This window comes from Cydia pomonella, chromosome 18 (genome assembly GCF_033807575.1).
Source record: "Cydia pomonella isolate Wapato2018A chromosome 18, ilCydPomo1, whole genome shotgun sequence".
Taxonomy (NCBI): Eukaryota; Metazoa; Arthropoda; class Insecta; order Lepidoptera; family Tortricidae; genus Cydia; species Cydia pomonella.
In genome coordinates this window covers 12,422,499-12,443,929 of record NC_084720.1, presented here as the reverse complement: position 1 = coordinate 12,443,929, position 21,431 = coordinate 12,422,499, and the positions used below count along the sequence as shown (strand labels likewise).

At 37.9% G+C, this 21,431-nt stretch overlaps 3 protein-coding genes across 8 annotated transcripts in view; 1 reads left to right on the top strand and 2 right to left on the bottom strand.

The window, feature by feature from the left end:
- Positions 1-2,800: 2,800 nt before the first annotated feature.
- Positions 2,801-13,305, bottom strand: LOC133527503 (CWF19-like protein 1). The gene is made up of 12 exons (XM_061864541.1): positions 13,036-13,305; positions 12,800-12,960; positions 12,549-12,647; positions 12,131-12,354; positions 11,593-11,708; positions 10,537-10,756; positions 9,587-9,701; positions 8,492-8,643; positions 6,377-6,553; positions 5,168-5,230; positions 4,006-4,103; positions 2,801-3,209 (listed from the first exon to the last, which is right to left on the bottom strand). The coding sequence occupies exons 1-12, from the start codon at positions 13,086-13,088 to the stop codon at positions 3,056-3,058; spliced, it is 1,632 nt and encodes a 543-aa protein (XP_061720525.1). The 5' UTR covers positions 13,089-13,305; the 3' UTR covers positions 2,801-3,055.
- A 137-nt stretch (positions 13,306-13,442) lies between these two features.
- On the top strand, positions 13,443-15,399 carry LOC133527502 (negative elongation factor B). Its single transcript, XM_061864540.1, has one exon. The coding sequence runs from the start codon at positions 13,571-13,573 to the stop codon at positions 15,335-15,337; it is 1,767 nt and encodes a 588-aa protein (XP_061720524.1). The 5' UTR covers positions 13,443-13,570; the 3' UTR covers positions 15,338-15,399.
- A 565-nt stretch (positions 15,400-15,964) lies between these two features.
- The window catches only part of LOC133527501 (uncharacterized), a 52,087-nt gene continuing 46,620 nt past the window's right edge, over positions 15,965-21,431 (bottom strand). For all 6 annotated transcript variants that reach the window (XM_061864533.1, XM_061864538.1, XM_061864537.1 and 3 more), the window contains 4 exons: positions 19,323-19,568; positions 18,277-18,449; positions 17,439-17,576; positions 15,965-16,391 (listed from right to left, as the gene is read on the bottom strand). In XM_061864533.1, coding sequence (XP_061720517.1) covers positions 16,214-16,391; positions 17,439-17,576; positions 18,277-18,449; positions 19,323-19,568 — 735 coding nt within the window. In that variant the 3' untranslated portion in view covers positions 15,965-16,213. The remainder of the gene's footprint in view (positions 16,392-17,438; positions 17,577-18,276; positions 18,450-19,322; positions 19,569-21,431) is intronic.

Genomic DNA, 21,431 nt, shown 5'->3' with positions numbered 1-21,431 from the left:
AACGAACTCAAAAAGTCAACTAGTTTTATCATTTCGCTAAACAAAATTGTGATTTGGTCAAATGACTGAATTTTTCTAGGGAAATGATGATATGGATTCGTTATTTTAACATCCTGCGTGATTTGATCATATTCTTTAGTGATTTGTTCAAATCTCTGTTTTCATTATTTCCCTGCGACATATACACTAATCCCCTTATTCATAAACGTCTACTAAAGTTTACAAGCCGCTAATAATCGTTTTCCCTTTCCATCATACCGATACGTCGGAAAGGGACAAACGATTATTAGCGGCTTGTCAACTTTAGTAGACGTTTATGAATAAGGGGGTAAATGGCTTCATAAGATAAATATTTGTGCCAAGCACCATAGACTGTGACACATATGTTACAAGATATGACAATATACCAAACTGTTATTCGCGGCTAATTCTCTTATCATTAAAATTAAATATTTTTAAATGGCACTATCGAAATTAACACAAAAAATAGCAATTAGATTTAACTTTACAGTGGAACCGCAAAGCAAACAGAACCCGTTGGACTGATTGTGACCACATCGGAGGTCAAAAGCGAACTATTTAGATCTACCAAATCGTATGTTTACTTTGGAGACTTTTTAAATTATTTAAAATATTAGACCTCAAAAGTGGTTTGAATTCTAGTCAATGTACCATATCATTTTTGAGAGTTATGTTACGATACTTTGATACACGTACTGTAAGGGTTAGTTAATCATGTTGTTACAGATATGTTTTTATAAAGCAAACAAATGAGTTATTAGGACAGTATGATGTGGACGAAAATAAAAATAAAATCATTTACTTGAAAATATGTGTTTTTATTCAAGATACTTACGACTAAAATATTTTCGTACACGGCGGGAATAAGCTGATAACTCGAGAGAAAAAAATGAAGTAATTTGAACCTTATGTATTTCTATTTTAAGTTAAAATTTCTTCAAGTTTATATCTCGAGTTATCTTCCCGCCGTGTACCGATTTACACGTATTACGTAAATTTAAATAAAAATAATTACATTCAAATTTACTTGCTTTCAGGTCGTTTTACAACAAAGAGAACAATTTGTTTAATTCACTTGTTCCAAGTAATAAGTTAATAAGTAGGTAATTTCAATAAAAATAATACATAAAACTTTTATTATTTAGCTAATTCCACTGTGACTGAAACCATACGGCTACCATGACTTTGACACATATTCGCTAGCGTGAGCGTAACTTACTCTCTAATGGCGTTATTCATAAACGCGTTAATGGCCTGAATTAGCTATTAATCGTTTGTCTTTATCAGTCATTTTGACTTATGTATTTCTAAGGGATAAAACATAATTGTACAATAATAATAATAATAAAGTGTACAATAATGTCATACACACGGTCAAAATGTCCATACCATAATGATTATCATATAGCGGGTGAAAAGATAAGGCGAACCACCTTAGTTAAGGACTTGGGCACTTGGTTTGATCCCCAGATGACATTTCATCACCAGGTTCTTCAAATCTGCAAAGAGGCCCAAAAACGTATGGGTTTTGTTAAGCGGCAGACCAAGCACTTTTCAAATAGACGAGCTCTGGATCTGTTATACTATTCATATATAAGAAGTAAACTAGATTGTAACGCCATTGTATGGAACCCTTACGAGGACAAATATGTCCTAACAGTTGAAAAAGTACAAAAATCCTTTGCAAGATATTTGTTTAAGAAAATGTATTTTTACTATCCGTATCTGTATCCAACCCCGTACGTATTGGGCATGGTGGGATACCAGACACTTGAAGCTCGAAGAAAGGTAGCCTTGGTACGGTTCTTTCTTCATTTACTACGAGGTCAGACATATAACAGGTACCTCTTAGCGCAAATATCTTTCAACGTTCCACCTGTTTCAAGGCACAATCTCCGTCCTCGTAAACTACCCTTACTTAACCTCCCGAACACCAGTACCAAGTCGAATTCCCACTTACCTCTCTACCGAGCTCTAAAGCTTATTAACGGCATATTGACCCAGGACGATTCATTAGACCTATTTTCGACTCCTGAACCGAGATTCTTAGCCACAGCCGGGCGCTACCTCGAGGCTATAGTCGCCCCGAGCACCATTAGCACTAATTAGATAATATGTAGGTACTTATATTTAAATTCTGACTAACTGTTTTTGGTAGTAATTTATTGTAATTTATTATAGCTATGTTATAATTCAATTCTTATATTCCTATGTGTCATGTCTGGTGTATACTGTAAGTGACATTATAAAAATAAATAAATAAATAAATAATAAATAATAATAATTTACTTAACTAAGTCAGGCCCGTAAAGTTTTATGAATAAGGGGGTAAGCATTTCGCTCGTACTCGCATATTAGTGCGAGCGAGATGTATAGAAAGTAAAATACGGAGACGTTAGCGAATATGTCAATTTGACACTGATAAGACAGTCGTGGTAAGGCTATTAATAACAATTTTATTATGATACGTTAAATTTACGTGTGGTATTTTTTACATATATTTAAAAACTGCCTGGATCTGTTCCTTCATCGTTCTGGCTTTGAGCTGTTTCATTTAATCGTGTAATGTTTTCATCTACCCTCAAATGGTTAATTATTCAATCTCGTTTTAGGTTCTTTACTAGGGCGAAGTAATAGCAAATATTACAAAACTAAATTACTATTGATTAATCAAATCATCCCGACATATTCCTATTAACAAAACAACACGATTACATCAGCTTCGTTGTTATACTTGTTATTTTGAGAAAGTAATATGTCGTAGTAAAACTTCTGTAAGTTTTGGCACATCGAATTATATTGACTTGATGAATTTCCTTGCCCAATAAAATACCTAATTGTGGTTTGTTTACATTCTTTTAAATACCTAAAGATACAGACTATAGTCGCGGAACTTCTTACTAAAGTCTGGTTAATCGTAATTGTCGAGCACAAGGAACAGTTTCAGAAAAACGGAAACAAGAAAAATGACCAAAACGCAGTTACCTGATATAATATACATTTTGTCTAGCAAGTACTCGAGCCAGGCCCAGAATCAATCGCTGTCGTCGTCGGCCGTGAAGTCGTAGGGGCGGAACTTCGTCCTAAAGTCTGCCACGTAGCCGTCCTCCTGCTCGCGGCTCAGGAGGCACTGGCGCCAGTCCGCTTTGTCCTCGCAGTCGAGGATTTCGGGGCTAGAGAGGACGTCTCTGAAACAGAAACTGGATTTTAAGAACCATACGCATGGCACTTTAAAAAAATATCAAATATATTTTTTTTACCACGCCAACTGGTAAAGGCCCGCTTGATTGAACTAATGGGAAAGTTGCATTTTGTCCACATGTGGGGCACAGTAATCAGATGCAAATTTTGACTTGTTTCTGTGTTGGTGGTAGAATTGAGTTTTGTATTACGTTCATTTGGATTTGATTTAATTTTTTTGGTATTTTTCTCGCGTTGGTGTGATGAAAAAAATTATTTCACTCGGAGGCAAATTTTGTTTAACCCTCGTGTCTTGAAACCCTCGCAACGCTCAAGATTCCACATCTTGAACCCTACAATATTAGGATCTTTCGCTTGCTCGGGTATCGAAATTAGCACGAGCGGTTAAACAACAACCTGGCCCCCTTGTAAAACAAATTTCTATTCCGGGCTCCGCCACTGGAGACCTTAATCACTTTTTCTTTAGATAGTAATGTCATCTATCTTAATTCAATGAAAACAAAATGAATGAACGAAATCACACAGTCACAGGTGAAAATAGGATGGAGATAAGAATTCTTCGAGGACTGATTATAGTATTATTGTTATCATGGCTTCGGTAAGCTATTTCTTCAGTTGGGCTGCTCAGATTCAAGTAAAAACGTTATCTGCCTCTCTGTCGCTCGAATACGCAAGAGCCCAATATTTAAGGATTAGCAATTTTTCGATGTTGGCGGTAAGCTCTCAGTAATCTCTCGTGGTCTAGTTTCAATGCCACTTGTAGTGTGAACAATGTGAGCATACCTCCCGAACTGCAGCGGGAAGTTCTGCTTGGTGTTGGCGAACAGCTGCTCGCCGCTGGGCAACTCAGCGTGGAAGTACGGCAACCCAGGCATCGTTACCTACATTCATGCAAATTGAATATTTAATAACATTTTACAGTACATATGGGGCTACTTTATAGCACTAGTGCGAGAAGTAGCATATTATGTTACTGTGTCGAACATTTAAAGGGCCATATGTACTGTAAAACGTTGTACGATACATGTGCGAATAGGTAATTCGCAACTCGTGTCGATTTAAAACACTCCCTTCGGTCGTGTTTTAATTTATCGCCACTCGTTTCGAATTTTCTATTTTTCGCACTTGTATCGTAATGTACTATTTCAGTATAGTTTTCCTGAAGTCACAAAGGCTGTAACTTTAGGCAAACTTTTTATTTATGACATTTATTAAATGAAAATAACAATGATCTTATTATTGTCCGTGTGTTGAACTACCCGTTCCTAGAATTAATAACTACTACGGGGATAGAACCCTTAGGAAAAGAATAATATACTTAATAGTTTGCCTGAAGCCATAGGACGTGAAAATAGTAAGACGAAATTAAATCTATGTTTAAAAAAAAATCATACCTTTGAGTAATTAGTTATAAATAATAATAATAAATAAATAAATATTATAGGACATTATTACACAAATTGACTAAGTCCCACAGTAAGCTCAATAAGGCTTGTGTTGAGGGTACTTAGACAACGATATATATAATATATAAATACTTAAATACATAGAAAACACCCATGACTCGGGAACAAATATCCATGCTCATCACGCGAATAAATGCCCTTACAAGGATTTGAACCCGGGACCATCAGCTTCATAGGCAGGGTCACTACCCACTAGGCCAAACCGGTCGTCGTTACCTCCTATAAGTTATTTCAGTTATATAACTAGAGACTGACGACCCCACAGCCAAACACATTGTTGAGTTTTGTAGGGCTACGACTCTTCTTAAAAATACCACTGTATTTTAATAAATAAATAATAATAACACAATAAGATATCCTATTCTTATTGTTTTATTTTTATTTATTTGTATGGAATACAGAAAAAGCGTGCAATACACTAACGGAGGAGTTGATAATGCCGAGTTCTCCGTAATTATTGTTGAGAATTCTTGAATTACCTGGCTCATCTCCGAGTACGGCGGCAGCACCTCTATCTGCACGCTGTTGATGCCCGCCTCGTCCTGTTAAAGCAGTAAAACCGTCATTGAGACCCCGTAGATTCGTGTTCTTCTCTCTCTCTCTCACTAAACTTAGGCGTAAGCGAGATGGATGTGCGTGCTTGGGACCGCGGATATTATGTTTATGAATTTTAATTAGTTCTAAGTTTTAACAAATAAAATTAATCGATGAGTTCCCTAAACAATAAAATTGCGCATTTTTAGAAACAATGGTCATATTTTAGCTTTTGTGCATCAAACTGTTAAAGTGCCGTTTAGACCTATGTTCGTGATTTTTTTCTATCGAGCGAAAGTCAAAAATCAGGATTCAAATCGATGAAGTCACGAAAGAAAATCTTCAAGATTGCTAATTAAATTTTTGGCAACCGTATTAAGATCAAAAAAGCGGTACGATTTTTCAAAAACTCCGCTCTCTGAAACTACGGCACCTTAAGGCTGTTTCCTAGCTTATCGGTGCGGTTACGACCCGTAGATATTTATGTCAATTATATTAATTTAATTTACAGTAGGTTTGTGATTATTATTTAAAATACGCCAATATGTAGACCCCGACCTCTGGGGTATTCGGAAACGGCATATAAAGAAAAGTAGGTCTGAGGGTGGCAAATGATAACAAGACACAAATCTCTTTGTCTCCGTCTTTTTTACTCTTGCTACGACTATGCAAGTGTGTATGAGAAGTCTTATGACCTCGGAATTGAGTTTTGGTTAGTGAATAGTACAGTCTCGTACATGTTGCGCAACGCCTCCTTGAACTTCATTTCTACCACTATTTCCTGAGCGAGAAAGTCGATATTTGCATTCTATTATTAACTGTATCGCATAGATAATAAGGTGGATATTATGGCCCTCGGCACCGGCACGCACTGTATCTGCATGTGCGAGGTGCGGTAGTTCTTCTCGAGGAACAACCGCCTTGCCGCTATACTATACTATCACATTACTGTCTCTTTCACTCTTGCTACGACTATGCAAGTGTGAATGAGAAGCCTTACGACCTCGGAAATCAGCTTGATGAATAGTATAGACTCGTACATGTTGCGCAACGGCTCTTTGAACTTCATTTCTACCACTACTTCCTGAGCGATAAAATATTTGCATTCGATTTTAAATTGTATTGCATAGATAATAAGAAGCATATTAGCATACCTGGAACACCTCCAGCAGCTGCGGCTCGCTGGCCCTCGGCACGGGCACGCACTGTATCTGCATGTGCGAGGTGCGGTAGTTCCGCTCGAAGAACACGACCCCCTTGCCGCTGGACGCGTACATGTTGCGCAACGCGTTTTTAAACTTCTTTATCTCTGACACTACTTCCTCGGGCGCCTAGAACGGGAATTGATCTTTAGTGTGTTGTAATACGATGCATTTTCAAATGACACATTTGGGAACAGTTATACCCATTTACAATTAAATTTATTCTGTGGTCTCTATTTATCTTTCGTATGTGATCTACAGCGTGTATTTTTGATACGAACTCATAATCAAAGGGCAGTTAGTTTAGGCTGTAATTAACACACTTTCATAGGTTTTATAAAAAATGGACGACTTTTATTTTTTTCATACAAAATAATTAAGCAAGCAATGTATCACTACTTTGTTTTAACTCAAAACGTCTCATTAATGACGCGACGTCAAAACTGTCACAAGTAATCATGATGTACGACATACATACATTGCCGCTCGAAAAAATTCTAAAATTAATTATTCTCTGGTAGTGAAGACTAAACTAAATAAATCTTTCAGAATTGTTTTATGGCACTAAAACCTACGTCTAGTTTAAGTTTGAGGTTATATCAAAAATAAGCACTGTATAATTTAACCCTTAAATGCATGTTTTTTTCTTTTTGCCTGAAATTAATATGTGTTACAAAATTGTTTACTAATTCTGGGAAAAATAATAAAAAATTCTAACATCAATTTTCACTGTTAGAATTTACATAGGCTAAATCATATTTATGTAAATATATATTTTTCAGTAAGAGATATGAAAAATCTTCCTACTATCAGTAAGGTACACTATTTGTGATAAAACTATAATAAAGATTTTAAATATAAAATAATTGCAAACCCCGAAAAAAACCGCCTAAATCACATACTAAAAATTACCAACTTTTCCAGATTTTCCAAATTGTCCGCCATTTCGTCTTAAAACTAAACTGCGCAAATTTGAATAAAACATCTGAAACTGTATTAATTTACGATCAAAATAATTATGCAGGACTAAATCAATTTTATCAAATAATGCATAAAATTATATGTTTTATGTTGTGTTTGCTGCATACATCACTATGCATTTAAGGGTTAACCACTACCTATTATATTTTTTATCTACACACATATCATAAACCTTTTATGATAGCTTCAAAATCCGTAAATAATGGCCAGCATTAAGATAAACTGTTTTGTTACATCAATGTGTTCTTATCTGTAAAAATGTAATTGCTTCATTACTACATCAAAATCGATTTGGTAATTTCGAATATCTCTGAAAAAAAGCAATTCGATTTGACCTCCGGGATGCCTTTTTATTCGAAATGAAATGTCAATAAATTTCGCATGTTAGTTTGTATTCGAACGATTCCGAAATAGACCCACGACTCTAGTTTGTCTCTGAATTTAAGAAAAATACGAATGCGTGACATGCCTGAAAAGTTTTTATTTACCGTTATTAAACGTACAGTTAGTTTATCTTTTAATTAGTTTTAAATATAAAATGAATTTATTTTGTTGTTTCTAAAGTAACTATAGCAAAAGTTTTGTTTAAAATGAGCGATAAATATATTTCGGAGACACCATAACATAACCACGATTGCAACTGTAATTGCAACATGCCTTAATATTGGCTGTAAGTTGGGTTAGTGAATATATCATAGAAAGTTTATAATATGTGTGTAGATAAAATAGTGTATGTAACTCTACATAATTAGGCATTAAAACACTCGTGTGGTCCTTTTAAGAAACTCACTTCGTTTCTTAAGCCCACACTCGTAATTTAATGCCTTTCATTATGTAGCAGTCACATAATCAACTATTAAATTCTTACCCCCTTATTCATAAACGTGTCCTAAAGTTACGATGCCGCTGATCATCGTTTGTCCCTTTCCGACGTATTGGTATGATGGAAAGGGGACAAACGATGATCATCGGCAACGTAACTTTAGTACACGTTTATGAATAAGGGGGTTAATGATTACGTCTAGACGTAAAATTGGACTAACCTGTCTTGCTTGGGTAGTATTTATAAGTAGACATTATACTTACTTTCAGAAGCGATTGGTGATGTGTAATAGGTAATATCAAGACATGGTCCGGAGTGAGAGGCCCCTTGGGTAGAGCGAGATAGCAATGCTCGCCCACACATATCACGAGGTGCTTCTCCACGGTAGGTGACGCTAGGCAGAACCAGCATTGATCTGCGGATATAAGATAAATACTATCGTTTAATCTTAGATACTTTGTGGGGCCAAAATGAACGTGCTTTCAGAGTCCTTATATAATCGTTAATGAAATGAAATACTTTATTTCAGGCAACTAGTGGCCCATAGGTAAATACCTTAAAAGTAGCATACGTATTAAAAAAAAATTAACTAAAACTAAAATCCACACACATCATGGCGACCCCGCAGATGCCGGAACATGATACCCTTCGGCTAAAACTACGGTTAAGCTGGACGTCTCGTACATACTCGCGAACTCTAGCGATGTGTCGTAGCGTACCTACTCACTTTATTTTTATGGTCCATGGTTGTATGGTACATATGGTTCATTTTGGCCCAACATTAGTCTCGCAATACTTGAACAACAATAACTCGGGATACGGATATTTATCCGTGCTTACGATACAAATAGAAAAGAAAATTAATATTTTAAGCATCAATAACCTTATAAACGATATATCATTTGATATTTACCATAGGACCCACATAGAGCGAGCAACCTCGCGAGGAAATTGCCGCGCGAAGCAGCTCGGTCGTTGGAGACGTGCGGCCGAGGAACGTTTAAACAGACCGAGCTGCTTCGCACGGCAAATTTCCTCGCGAGGCAATTTTTAAGGAAAACACCGTGAATATACCAGATTAATCCCAATAAGGCCTCGTTTTTTTCCTCAGGGGTGGAAGGTCAGTTTGCAGTCACTTTAGTAAAAACGAGTGCCTAAACCACTACCTATTTCTGGGATTAGGATCCCATGAGTCGTGGCAAATAGCCAGGACAACACTAGAAATCTTCCTATCTCCAGGCTATTTCGTCATCATCTGATGATGACATTCTTAATTCGGGAACAAATATCACATCTAGTAGGAGCTTCACGTTTCTATGGAAAAAATTAAACTCTAGCCAGAAGACGAGGGAACACACCTTGATCAAATTCCTTCCTTTTTCTCTCTTGATGGTCACCCTTCCTTTTTCTTTTCCCGCCGTGGTCGTCATCTCTCGCGTCCATGTCGTAAAAGAATTGGCCGTTGCCAGTAAACTGTAACACAGAGAACCAAATCTATTTTTTTTTTCTATAAGTCATACACAGGTTTAGGGTCTAAATAAACTTTGTCTGTACATAACTTAAGATCTGTGAAGATTTTAATCCAGTCCAAACTATGTTGGAGCCTGTTTTATTTCAGGCAATGGCAAACAAATTGCTTGATTATTCAAATTAGTCTTGGCCAGAAGTTGGCACCATATCCTTTAGACTGAGACCAAGATATATTGGCAACGATAACCCAACCTGTGCAAGTGTTAAGTAAACATCATAATTTCATAGAAGTTTTGAAGTTTAGTGTTTCAAATAAAACTTGCACTGTTGGGGCTGTCTCTCTGCCAACTTATCTTAGTCCGACTCTACTTTCATTTTCCTATGTGCATTTTTTTTCGTATCCTCATGGCTGAGGGACGTGACGACTGTGGACACTCTTCACCAGTGCTCTCCAAGCCGCTCTATCTAGGGCCCGGTGCATACTAGCCTGAAATGTGGTTTTTGTCTCGGAAGTTATTCTGTCCGCCCAACGCATGGCCATACGTCCATCCCTACGCTTCCTTGGCATGCGGCCAGTGATTATGAGCTTTTCCAGACTATCTGGACCTGTCCTGCTTAGATGGCCGAAGAAACCAAGTGCACGTTGGGTGCAAACAGTGTGGAGAGCCTCGTTTTAATATTAAGTTCATCGAGAATTTTGTACGGCGTTCAGTCCACGAGATCCGGAGCATTCTCCGCCAGCACCACATCTCGAACGCATCTATCCTACGACGGGTTTCGATTTTAATGGTCCAGGTGTGCATATGACCCATAAACATTTTTCAAATTTTTTCATCACCTTAACAACTTTCCCCGGCTGATGTTGTTTCAAGAGCTCCGGATCGAAAGGACACGCTGTCTCATCAGTAGTGGCTTGCAGCAAATCAGTCATGCGCATCTTACTGATGGACTGCAGGGAACATGCATAAATCCATTTCTCTTTATTCTTGTTGCCCACGGGCGCTAACGCTATGAACCGAGTTGCGCTTTCTCTGTAGTCTTGATGGACACTTAAATTTCTGTAAAAAAGTAATAATTATATATCAAAAATATTTATGGAAAAACATAAAAAGGATTTTTTTCTCCTCATCGACTGTAATGGTTGAATTAAGATTTCGTATACCAAACTATAACGGCATACTTTTCATGTATGGGCTCCCAACTCGACTATAAAATTTCTTTTGATATGCTGTAGTCAACTATGAAAAAAATTGACCAATCACGTGCCGCCGTGCTCCCATACAACGGGGGACTGGCGGGCGGGGGCTCGCGCGTTTATGTCTTTTGTACTACATTTTTGTGTACTTAGATACTTACCAATTTTCAATACTTATTTAGGTTTTATAGTTTAAAAAAATTTATCCAATAGGTACAATTGCAAGCAACTCAGCAAGCCAAAACATGGTACTCGACTGAAAAGCTCTCTATTATATCATGATTGTATAAAATACTTAACTAGATCCCGCAATAGATACAATAACATGAAGAGAACAAAACATGTGACGACTGTATGTTGGTTTCCAAATCCAAAGAAATAAATACACTGACTGGAAGAAAGACTTTTGCCATTAAGTCCACCATTTGCAGTTTTATTTATTTATGCAATAAAGTTCAAATAAAATTAATAAATACATTATGTGTACAATATTTTGCATGAAGTCTCATTAGACATTACATTTTCTACATTTTTTCCTATGTCCCTTCATCTCTAATATACTATCATTTATTTAATTTTATTCAAACAACAAGTTATTTAGAAAGTTAAAAAAAGAACTTTCACTGGCAAATAGCTTTCTAAAATTTTCCTATATTTTATTTTTCTCATATGTAAGAATAAGCGTATAAGTAATGTTACCTGTAAGGTTGCCTCTCGAAATATTTATCTGGGGAGGGCACCAAATGATACCTTGGTTTTATATGCATAGCTAACCATGCTATTAAATCTGATGTTCTTTCTTGTTCTACTTCTATCTGAAAATAAATAATTAGGGTTTATCAGTTGTGAACTAAAATTACAATTAGGATTTTTTCTAAAGCTAGAACTCAAAAACATCAAATTACACTACAAGTGCTATTTGGCTTGGTTATTGCCAAAGTACTGTAAATAAGAGATGCAACGAATATTCGGCTACTATTTGGTATCCTATTCACTCACTATATATATTCTACTACATTTTAGGTAAAACTTCTACCCGAATATTTAGCTATTCGGCCAATGGCTGTGCCGGATATTCGGTATTCGGCCAAGACACTATTCGTTGCATTTCTACTTTAAACAAATACTATTCACTACAAGCCCAGATCATTATTATTTGATGCTCTAACCGAAATTCACATTTTTTATAAGATTCATTTTCAATAGGATTTTGTTCAATAGGAATCAGACCTATTACCTTTTGATTTTCATCTTGCTGTATCCCCGCTGGCCACAGAGTAGTAATCAGTATGTCAACCCCTCTGTACTCACTCTGGCCCCTGAAACAAGCGTCTCTCACCGCACTGCAGTCACTGGGCTCAAATGTGCACATGGGCATGTCTTTGCCAAGCTCTCTGCGAGACAACCCACTTAAGTAGGCAATTTTGATATCTTGGCTTGTTGTGAAGATGCCCCTTTTTCCTGGAAATATTAATTGTTAGTACTATTAATAGATAAAAACAGCCTTAATAAGAATAGAATCTTAAAATGAGGTCCAAATTCATAAAAAATTAACTAGCCAAAACGTAGCATGTGCAAAATAATTTATTAATTTATAATTTTTTAAGATATGACTTTAAAGCACAAGTTTGTTTGTAACTAAATGAATATCTTACCCATATAAACCACATTGGGGACAATTTCAGATCCTTCGTCGCAATAGTATTGACAATGATCACTGTTGCTTGGTCCAAAAACATAAGTAGTTACTGGAACTAGAAACAATCAGGTGTTACAACCTAGTATTAAAAAAAATCACAAATCAAGTTTTCATATATAAGTAATCGAGTGGAGAAAACGAGGGGAGGGACACCAAAGTAGCACAATTAATAAAAAGTTTTTATTTTATTTATTTAAATTGAATTACCTTTTCTATAGCCCATTTTATAAGCATCCAACTGTGAATTGTCTTCGCCAAAGAAATTCCCCACGCATAGTAAAACATCAAATGGGCCAGACTTCTTAACGATGGTCTCGACGCGGGAAAATAAACTGAGAAAGTTCCCATTCACATCGCCACAAAACAAGCTAAAGAAATAAATTTGGGTTAGTAAAAATACATACGAACTGCATAAAAGCTTATAAAAGTAGATGAAACATTACGTTTTCTGCTTTGTTTGATCTGCAAATGTGGATGAAGTTACGGTTGCAGACATCGTCGTAATCAAATAGGGATTCCTTTTCTATAGGTTAGAATTTTACCCAACACTCAAGACCGATTTCTGGAACTATTAATAACGAATAGATCCAAGTCACAAAATAAATCAATGAAATGTTTGATTTTTATTTGGACATAATAAATACAACGCAGCGCTTGGCACTTTGTGCCGACTGTCAATGTCAATATTGTCAAAATTATAACAACTAGCGAGCTGTTCAAGCACGTCTTTTGTTAATTATTTAAGTAAAATTGCAGCTGTTATTTCATTAACTTAGATAAACATTGGTGCATAGTGTATTGGCCAGCCTGATTTTAATTTCAAAAATTATTTTTTTTTGTCTTGTCTGACATAGAATGGTAGAAATGTCAACTTGCCAAAGAATGATGCTACGCTACTTATTGTAGTGCTATTTTTGTTTGTTTATTAGCGAGTTCTATAATTTCGAGTGATTAATTTAGGTTTTTAACTTTGCAACAATGGCTTCATCAAGTAAGTTGCCTGGCACTGGCTTAGAAGATGTCGGTGTTCCCGGACAAGCCTACCTTCGAGACGCACTCACGAGCTGCACGGATCCATTGAAAGCTATAGAAGAATTTCAACTGGAAAACGGTATCTTGTTGCCGTCATTAAGACCAATGCTGCCCCTACTCGATCTCCATGGCGTCCGCAGACTAGATTTTCATACATCGGTTTTAGAAGAGCTGAGAGATAAACTCACATCCCACATTAATGAACTGGGCTCTAAAGAGAACAGGGAGCATGACAAAAAACTCAAGGAATTACTCAATAAAAGCTTTTCAGTTGTACGAGTGAAGGCTTTACGACCAGTTATAATGAGTATTCTAAAGAATACACCACATATAGATGACAAATTCCTCAGAGTTTTAGTAAGGGACAGAGAGTTGTATAATGACACAGATACTGAAGTAAAACGACAAATTTGGCAGGACAACCAATCCCTATTTGGTGATGAAGTATCCCCATTATTAAGTCAGTATATCAGAGAAAAGGAGAATGTATTATTTGACCATGAGAATCTTAACAATTTGTTTTTTTCACCTTCACCAAAAGTCAGAAGACAAGGTGCAGTTGTGCAGAAACTTGCTCACATGATTGGCAATAGTGTTAAATTATATGACATGGTACTACAGTTTCTCCGCACCCTATTCTTAAGGACAAGGAATGTACATTATTGTACACTGAGAGCTGAACTATTGATGGCTCTCCATGACTTGGAGATCCAAGATATTATATCTGTTGATCCATGTCACAAATTTACATGGTGTTTAGATGCTTGCATCAGGGAGCGTAATGTAGACATTAAAAGATCCAGAGAACTTCAAGGATTCCTGGACAGTATAAAAAAGGGTCAGGAGCAGGTATTGGGTGACCTATCAATGACCTTATGTGATCCATATGCTATTAATTTCTTGGCCACCTCAGCCATAAAAATCCTGCAGCACTTAATAAACACTGAAGGTCTTCCAAGGGACAACACAATACTAATACTGCTTTTGAGGATGTTAGCACTAGGTCTTAGTGCTTGGGTCATGATAGACTCACAAGAATTCAAGGAACCAAAGCTAGATAGTCAAGTGGTAACCAAATACTTGCCAGCTTTAATGTCCCTAATGGTGGATGACCAAGTACGAGCCACTCATAACAAACTGCCCCCAGATGAAAGAGAGTCAGCTATTACAACTATTGAACACTCTGGGCCCCCTCCAGATGCTTGTGAAGCTTACATGCGAGAGAGTTCTGTCTGTGGTGTCCTAGCTATGTATTACACCCTGCATGCTGCCAAATTGCGGGATCGTGGAGCCTTACTAAGAATCCTCAGTATACTGGGCAGTTGTAAAGATGGCAGAGCATATGAAGACCCCTTCTTACATGCACTTGTTGCTTTATTAATTCAGTTACCAGATGAATTCCAAGGAGAAGATTTCAGTACAGTTCTATTTGATGAATTTTTCTTTGCTGGTCTATCAAAAGACAATGTCACAAGACATTTATTGAAGCTGCTTTGGTATATCCATCCTAAGCTGCCGGATACTAGGATACAGACACTAATGAAAGCATTACAACCTGGTACACAACATAATGAATCTGTACATAAGCTGTATGAGACTTTACAACAGAAGATGACTATACAAACGGAGCCAGTGGGGCCGAGCACTACTGAGATGGAGTACTTGGACTCACCACTTATGAGTGTGCCCACTCCTGCGCCTTATCACATGTAATACTTTTTTAGCAATAAGGTTTACTATTAACATTTTAACTATAAAATAAATATATAACATAGTGAGCTTTTTTCCTTTGTGCTTTTATGCCCTTCATAATTCAGTACAGTAATTTTTGTATTTTGAACTAGCTCAATCTATGTTTCATTTTACGTTACGTTTAGAGTAGATAATGATCTAAGATAGACTAGCACTACATAACTGTGTCATATGTTTATGTATGTAATAGAATTGACTTAGCAGTTGGATGTTCTCGCTTATTGCTGACTATACTTTTGTTACCACAGGTACTAGACAATTGTAAAAACCGCAAACACAATAAGGTTGCGTTGTTTTATCAAGAGTTCCTATGATCAGCTCAGCTCAATGGTACCATAATATTGCGTTGTCACCCGACATATGTATGCAAATTTTCAGCTCAACGAGGGGGGTGGGGTTAGGGTCGGCAACGCGCATGTAGCTCCTCTGGAGTTGCAGGTGTACATAGGCTACGGAGACTGCTTACCATCAGGCAGGCCGTATGCTTGTTTGCCACCGACGTAGTATAAAAAAAAAAAAAAACCGGAAGTGGGTTAAATTTAGCTTCCAAGAGGCAATTTAAATAAAACTTGTAATAAAACAAGGTAATTAAAATCTCTGTAAATATTTATTAGTATTGACTTAAAACAACCGTTTACAAATAAAGTACATTATTGGATGTTACAATTATCTATTTTATGGACGGACATCTGAGCACAATCATGGCAGTTAATTATGTTACTTTGATCATACAAAGTTTGTCATTGTTGATTTAGTAAGTAAAATAATATTAGATTTCGCGGAATAGGCCACTACAATTCTAGCTGTTTAAAACTTGGCCTGTCCGCAAGATGGCGTTTAGTGGGCGCGTCGCTCGGGCTTCAGATCCAGGGAGTGGAGAGATCGGAGGGAGCGGGAGCGCTCGAAGAGGGAGGGGTCGGTGTAGATGGGCTCGCTGCCGTCGTCGAAGGCGCCCGCCAGGCGGCCCGCCGAGCCGGCCTCCGAGCCAACTTCGGCAAAGGTCCTACCCAGACCACTGAAAATGTAACACATAAATTAGTTGCTAATATTTTAGTCTAGGCGTTAGGATTTTTATTGGGTAACAAATCAATTCTTAGACCTTTAAACTAATCGCTGCAATTGTTTTTTTTTTTGAATCATTAACCTACATCAATGTTCCACAAATCGGAATTTATTGGAAGTTTGCCTAGACCTTAAAAGAGTCAGACCAAGATAAGTTGGCAGCGATTTTGATAGTCCAGAAGATGCGAGATAGATGCAAGTCTCAAGTAAAAGTCATAATTTCATAGAAGTTTGACGTTACGAGTATTTTAAAATAACCCCTGCATCGTCTGGGCTATCAAAATGGCTGCCAATGTATCTTGGTTTGACTCTACTTTATCTGGTCTAAAGAGGTATTATTCGATTCAGTACCTATCTAATCTACATATTCGCTAGTATAGGCTGATAGTTAATTGTAAACGTGTAATTGAATTTTAATTTCGAGAACGAGACTTGCTCATGACCTGCATCATATTTAGCGATTCTTTCGCAGATACACGAAATCAGAAAGCACCTTTTCGATGAGTACCTAGTTGTCTGGAGTATGTATGTTAAACCTGGTAAAGGTTTGTGCAGATGCGAAGTGGAGAAGAGCAAGGACCGAATGGGTCGTCGGACGCAGAGGCAGCGTCGTACTCAGTGCCGGTGCAAGACCAAAATTTGATGTGTGCAAGGTGCATTTAGTAAGGCCCTCTGGTGGCGCAAAAAATAACGAATACATACGTTGCGTCCGAGTTTATTTGAGGCGCGAGGTGCCACGGACCGCGAGGCTGTATGCACCCACGCCTAGCGCCGACTCTGGTCGTACTCGACTCTTGGTTGTTCTTACGCACCACGCATTCTCAATGAGAATGGCTTTTACAGATATGAGGCAGAGAAGAACGAGGTACCAGTGAGACGAGCCGCAGCGGACACGCCGCGCTCGACGCTTGGATGTTCTCGCAGTATGCGCCAGTAGCAACTACACTATAACCCTGTTTGGGTGCATTAGAATTTAGAGAGGAGAGATAGATATCGTTACCTCAGCGAGAAAGGCTTGTGCAGATGCGAAGCGGAGAAGAGCGAGGGTCGGGCGGGCCTCGGGCCCGGCGCGACGGGCCGCAGCGGCGGCGCCGCGCTCGATGCTTGGATGTTTTTGCGGACCACGCGCCAGTAACGCCTAGAAACCCCGTCGACGCCGTGTTTTAGAAATCACCTTCGAACCTCATCATCATTTATTTGTTATAAAGTCATGTACATAATAAATCAAGATGTTATACTATAAAATATAAGTAAGGGCACATAACATTAACTATACCATTACCTATATAAAATACACGGAGTTTTTTCAACCCTTAGCTAAATTTTGTAACTTTTGCTATGGAACCAAACCCGAACAAGGCGGAAACACAAAACATCGACACCTAATCAGCCAAAATGTATGAAACATACAATTTTTTCGTGATTCCGGGGGTTGGTCCCATGGTTAAAGTGTTCACCTCGTAAAATATGAGGTAGCCGTTGGAAAAAATACCCTGTAGCCATTTATCAACTTTCTTAAAGGACAATGCACACGCTGGTGTCATCGATCACGGCTTCGGCTTCCTTCGCCAGTAAGTGTACATTGCATAGTTACACGTCACGAATGCAGCGCGCAGCGCAAGCGATGTACTATGCAGAGAGCCGGAGACGTGCTACATAAGTATCCAGCATGACTTGCCCTTTTGGCTTTGACCGCCAAAAACGTCCACAGATGCGCACGGTTACAGTGTGTCTTCATGCATTCCAATAAGTTTACGGTACCTAATAACAAGCGTGGCGTTCAAAGGGTTATAGCCATGTACCTACAGAGCCACCCTTCGTCCCAGAGCATACATTACCTATAAATGTACAAGGCTGCAAGCAGCATCGCTAACAGCAGGGACAGCAACACGCAGAGGGCGACGAGCAGCGCGCGGTAGTGGTGCGGTGACACGCAAACCCCTACGGCTGCGACGACTGGCGATGAGTCCGGTCCGCTCTCTTCTAACAACTCGTTGCGGTTGTCAAACACCTGAGACGTATTTTTTGTTTAACGTAATTGATAAGTGATCCATCAATACACGACTTCTCAAATTAATTAATTTAAATTTTGCGCCTTTGGAATCCCACTACTACTACACCAAAAGAAATTAATTATTTTAATGAATTTAATATGCAGGTTGGTTTAATTGTGTGTTATTCAATCCGCCCATAAAACGAATATACAATATGTAATTCATTTTAATCTTCCCACCATAAAAACACACTGTTTAACTCGACTCGCGAAAGTAAATCAATTTTTAAAGGATTATTATTAACCTAACCTAAACTGAAATAAATGCCATATACTAAGAAAAAGTTACCGAGGCCTCCAGTGCCCCAGGCTGGAATCAAACCAGCGTCCTCTGCTATCGCGGCAGGTGCCTGAGCCACTCTGCCACCAGGGTCACGGCAGCATTGGTCGAATTTTTCCAAGTATACGCATTTCGCACTGAAGGCTTACGGCGGCGGGCGACGGCTTATTATGAATCCTGTTTTTAGTTACCTAATCCGTTTACAATTAAATATTCAACAAAAGTCCTTGGATAGAACCAAAGATACATTGATTAACTAAGATGCGTAAAATCGAAGACAATTTCGTGCTTCGACTTTGACAGGTAAACGAGATGGCGCTGAACAGCTCCATACATTTTGCGGTAACTCTGATTGTCAAAAGTTAACGTTCGACAATTCATTGGCAGGAAAACACATGGCGCAGTTTAGCGCCATCTGTTTTGGATGTCAAACTAAGGGGCATCTTTTTTCTTAGACTTTACCTCTCTATTACAATCAATTCTCTTTGATAGAACCTAATTATTTCATGGAAGGAAAATCCATTGAACAACTAAAAGCAGTTAAACCTTACCTCAATCATCTTCCTGACATGGCTGGGCGTCTCCTGCACCTCATCCTTCAAATATTTGTCCACGCTCGCGTCCTCAAACGACACTTTGTACACAGCATCTCCTTTGTTATCTTTCTCCGAGTCATCGGTGTTTGAGTCCGTGTCCGCTTCGGCGGTGTCGTTGGCGATCGTGAGCGTTCCGTTGACGTCTCGTCGGCGCCGGCCGAAGGATGGCTCGGAGCGGCCTGTGTGGCTTGGGCAGTACGCCTGTAAACACAATTAGGTTGAATATCTATAAATTATGATAACAAAAATAATAGGAACGACCTCGATATTTGAAATAAAGGTTTTTTAGGGTTCCGTAGCCAAATGGCAAAAACGGAACTTTTACGGATTCGTCATGTCTGTCTGTCTGTCTGTCCGTATGTCACAGCCACTTTTTTCCGAAACTATAAGAACTATACTGTTGAAACTTGGTAAGTACAAGTAGATGTATTCTGTGAACCACATTAAGATTTTCACACAAAAATAGTTTTTTTTTTTTTTTTTTAATTGTCAATCGTGGCTGAATACCGAATAGGTTTGTGTCTTCGATGCCTCACTTGCCAAGAAATTACAAAATGGCGGCCGAATGTTTGATATGTCACCGTATTACCACCCTCGTATTCGAAATTTCACTTACCCCCCTCGTTGCACAATGTACTATAGAGCGGGTTTTGTTGTATTAACGAGAGATACATTTTGTTGGGTCATTGACGTGTTCGTTTTATTTTATTGAACACATAAAGATAAACCACAAGGGTAAAGTATTCGGGTTAACTAGGTCGGGGCGATCACGCCGCTTTCATTCAAGAAAGCGATGATATCATCGACAGGGTCTTATCAACGATTTATTTATAGCTAGTTTGGTCTATTTACTATTTATATTTTTTTTAGGATTAGGATAATGAAACGTCGGGTTTGACCATGCTACTTTATTTATTTCCTTTATAGCCAAGGGAAAATAAATAAGTTAACTTGTTTTCATTATTAATTATATAATTAATAATGAAAACAAGTAAACTCCCTTCGGTCGTGTTTTAATTTATCGCCACTCGTTTTGAATTTTTCGCACTGGTATCGTAATGTACTATTACCTAGGTAGGTACCTGCATTGATACTTTTTGCGCATATCTTATTTTAAGTATTAGGCAGTTTAAATTGGAAGAGTAAACCAAAAACATTGCAGGCAATTGACAGTACAGTCATCAAATAGTGAAGGTGACCAAATGTATCGGAACATATCCTTATTTTAATGGTAACAAAGATGTTTTACAATCGAATTCACTACCATGGTCGTCACTATCTATTTGATACTGATTGTATCTTTCAAGTTTAATGTATTTGAAAAAAAGTTAAAATTAGCCTATTTTCTGATAAGCATGTGGGAGTTTGCCAAGGAGCCCAAGGATATAAAAACTTAAAGAATGGACTTTCGTCGTTATCTTCCCTAGAGTTTTATTTCACAGTTGATAAAATACTTAACGCACTGACACAAACAACACAGTACGATGTCTTCATAAATTGCATATAGGTAGTCCTTGTTTTGCGAGCATGTAAGGATTAAAGCGATAACCCTTGTTATCTACTGATACCCCCTAGAACTGGATGGAGCATGATAACAGCTTAAATAATAATAACAGTACAGGCATTGACGTAAGTTGCCTTGTTTACGTCTGTTATCGTGTCGGGAAATAAAGGTTGCCAAAGAGTCAGTCACGCTGTTTTCCTATTTAAGGTTGCAATTTATTATATCTAATTGCATTGCATTTATCACGAGATATCCTTAGATGCGGTGACCTTTTCCCGTTTTCTTCTGAGAATTGCATTTTACGTAGCACGTTAATTGCACATGGCCATTGACATATATCTAGGACGGGCCTTGCAGGCACTAAGAATGGTGCTCCCTAACATAAGTATCCACCAGTGATGCCAGGTCCAATCTGACAAAACCAGAAGATACTTACATGTCCTAAAAAAGGAGATTTAAAATAAAAATCAGTAGACAAAATTTTCTCCACAAATATTTACAAAATGCATGTAATATTTGTGTTATTCCTCGGTTTATTCATTTTATGAATTATTTTCATC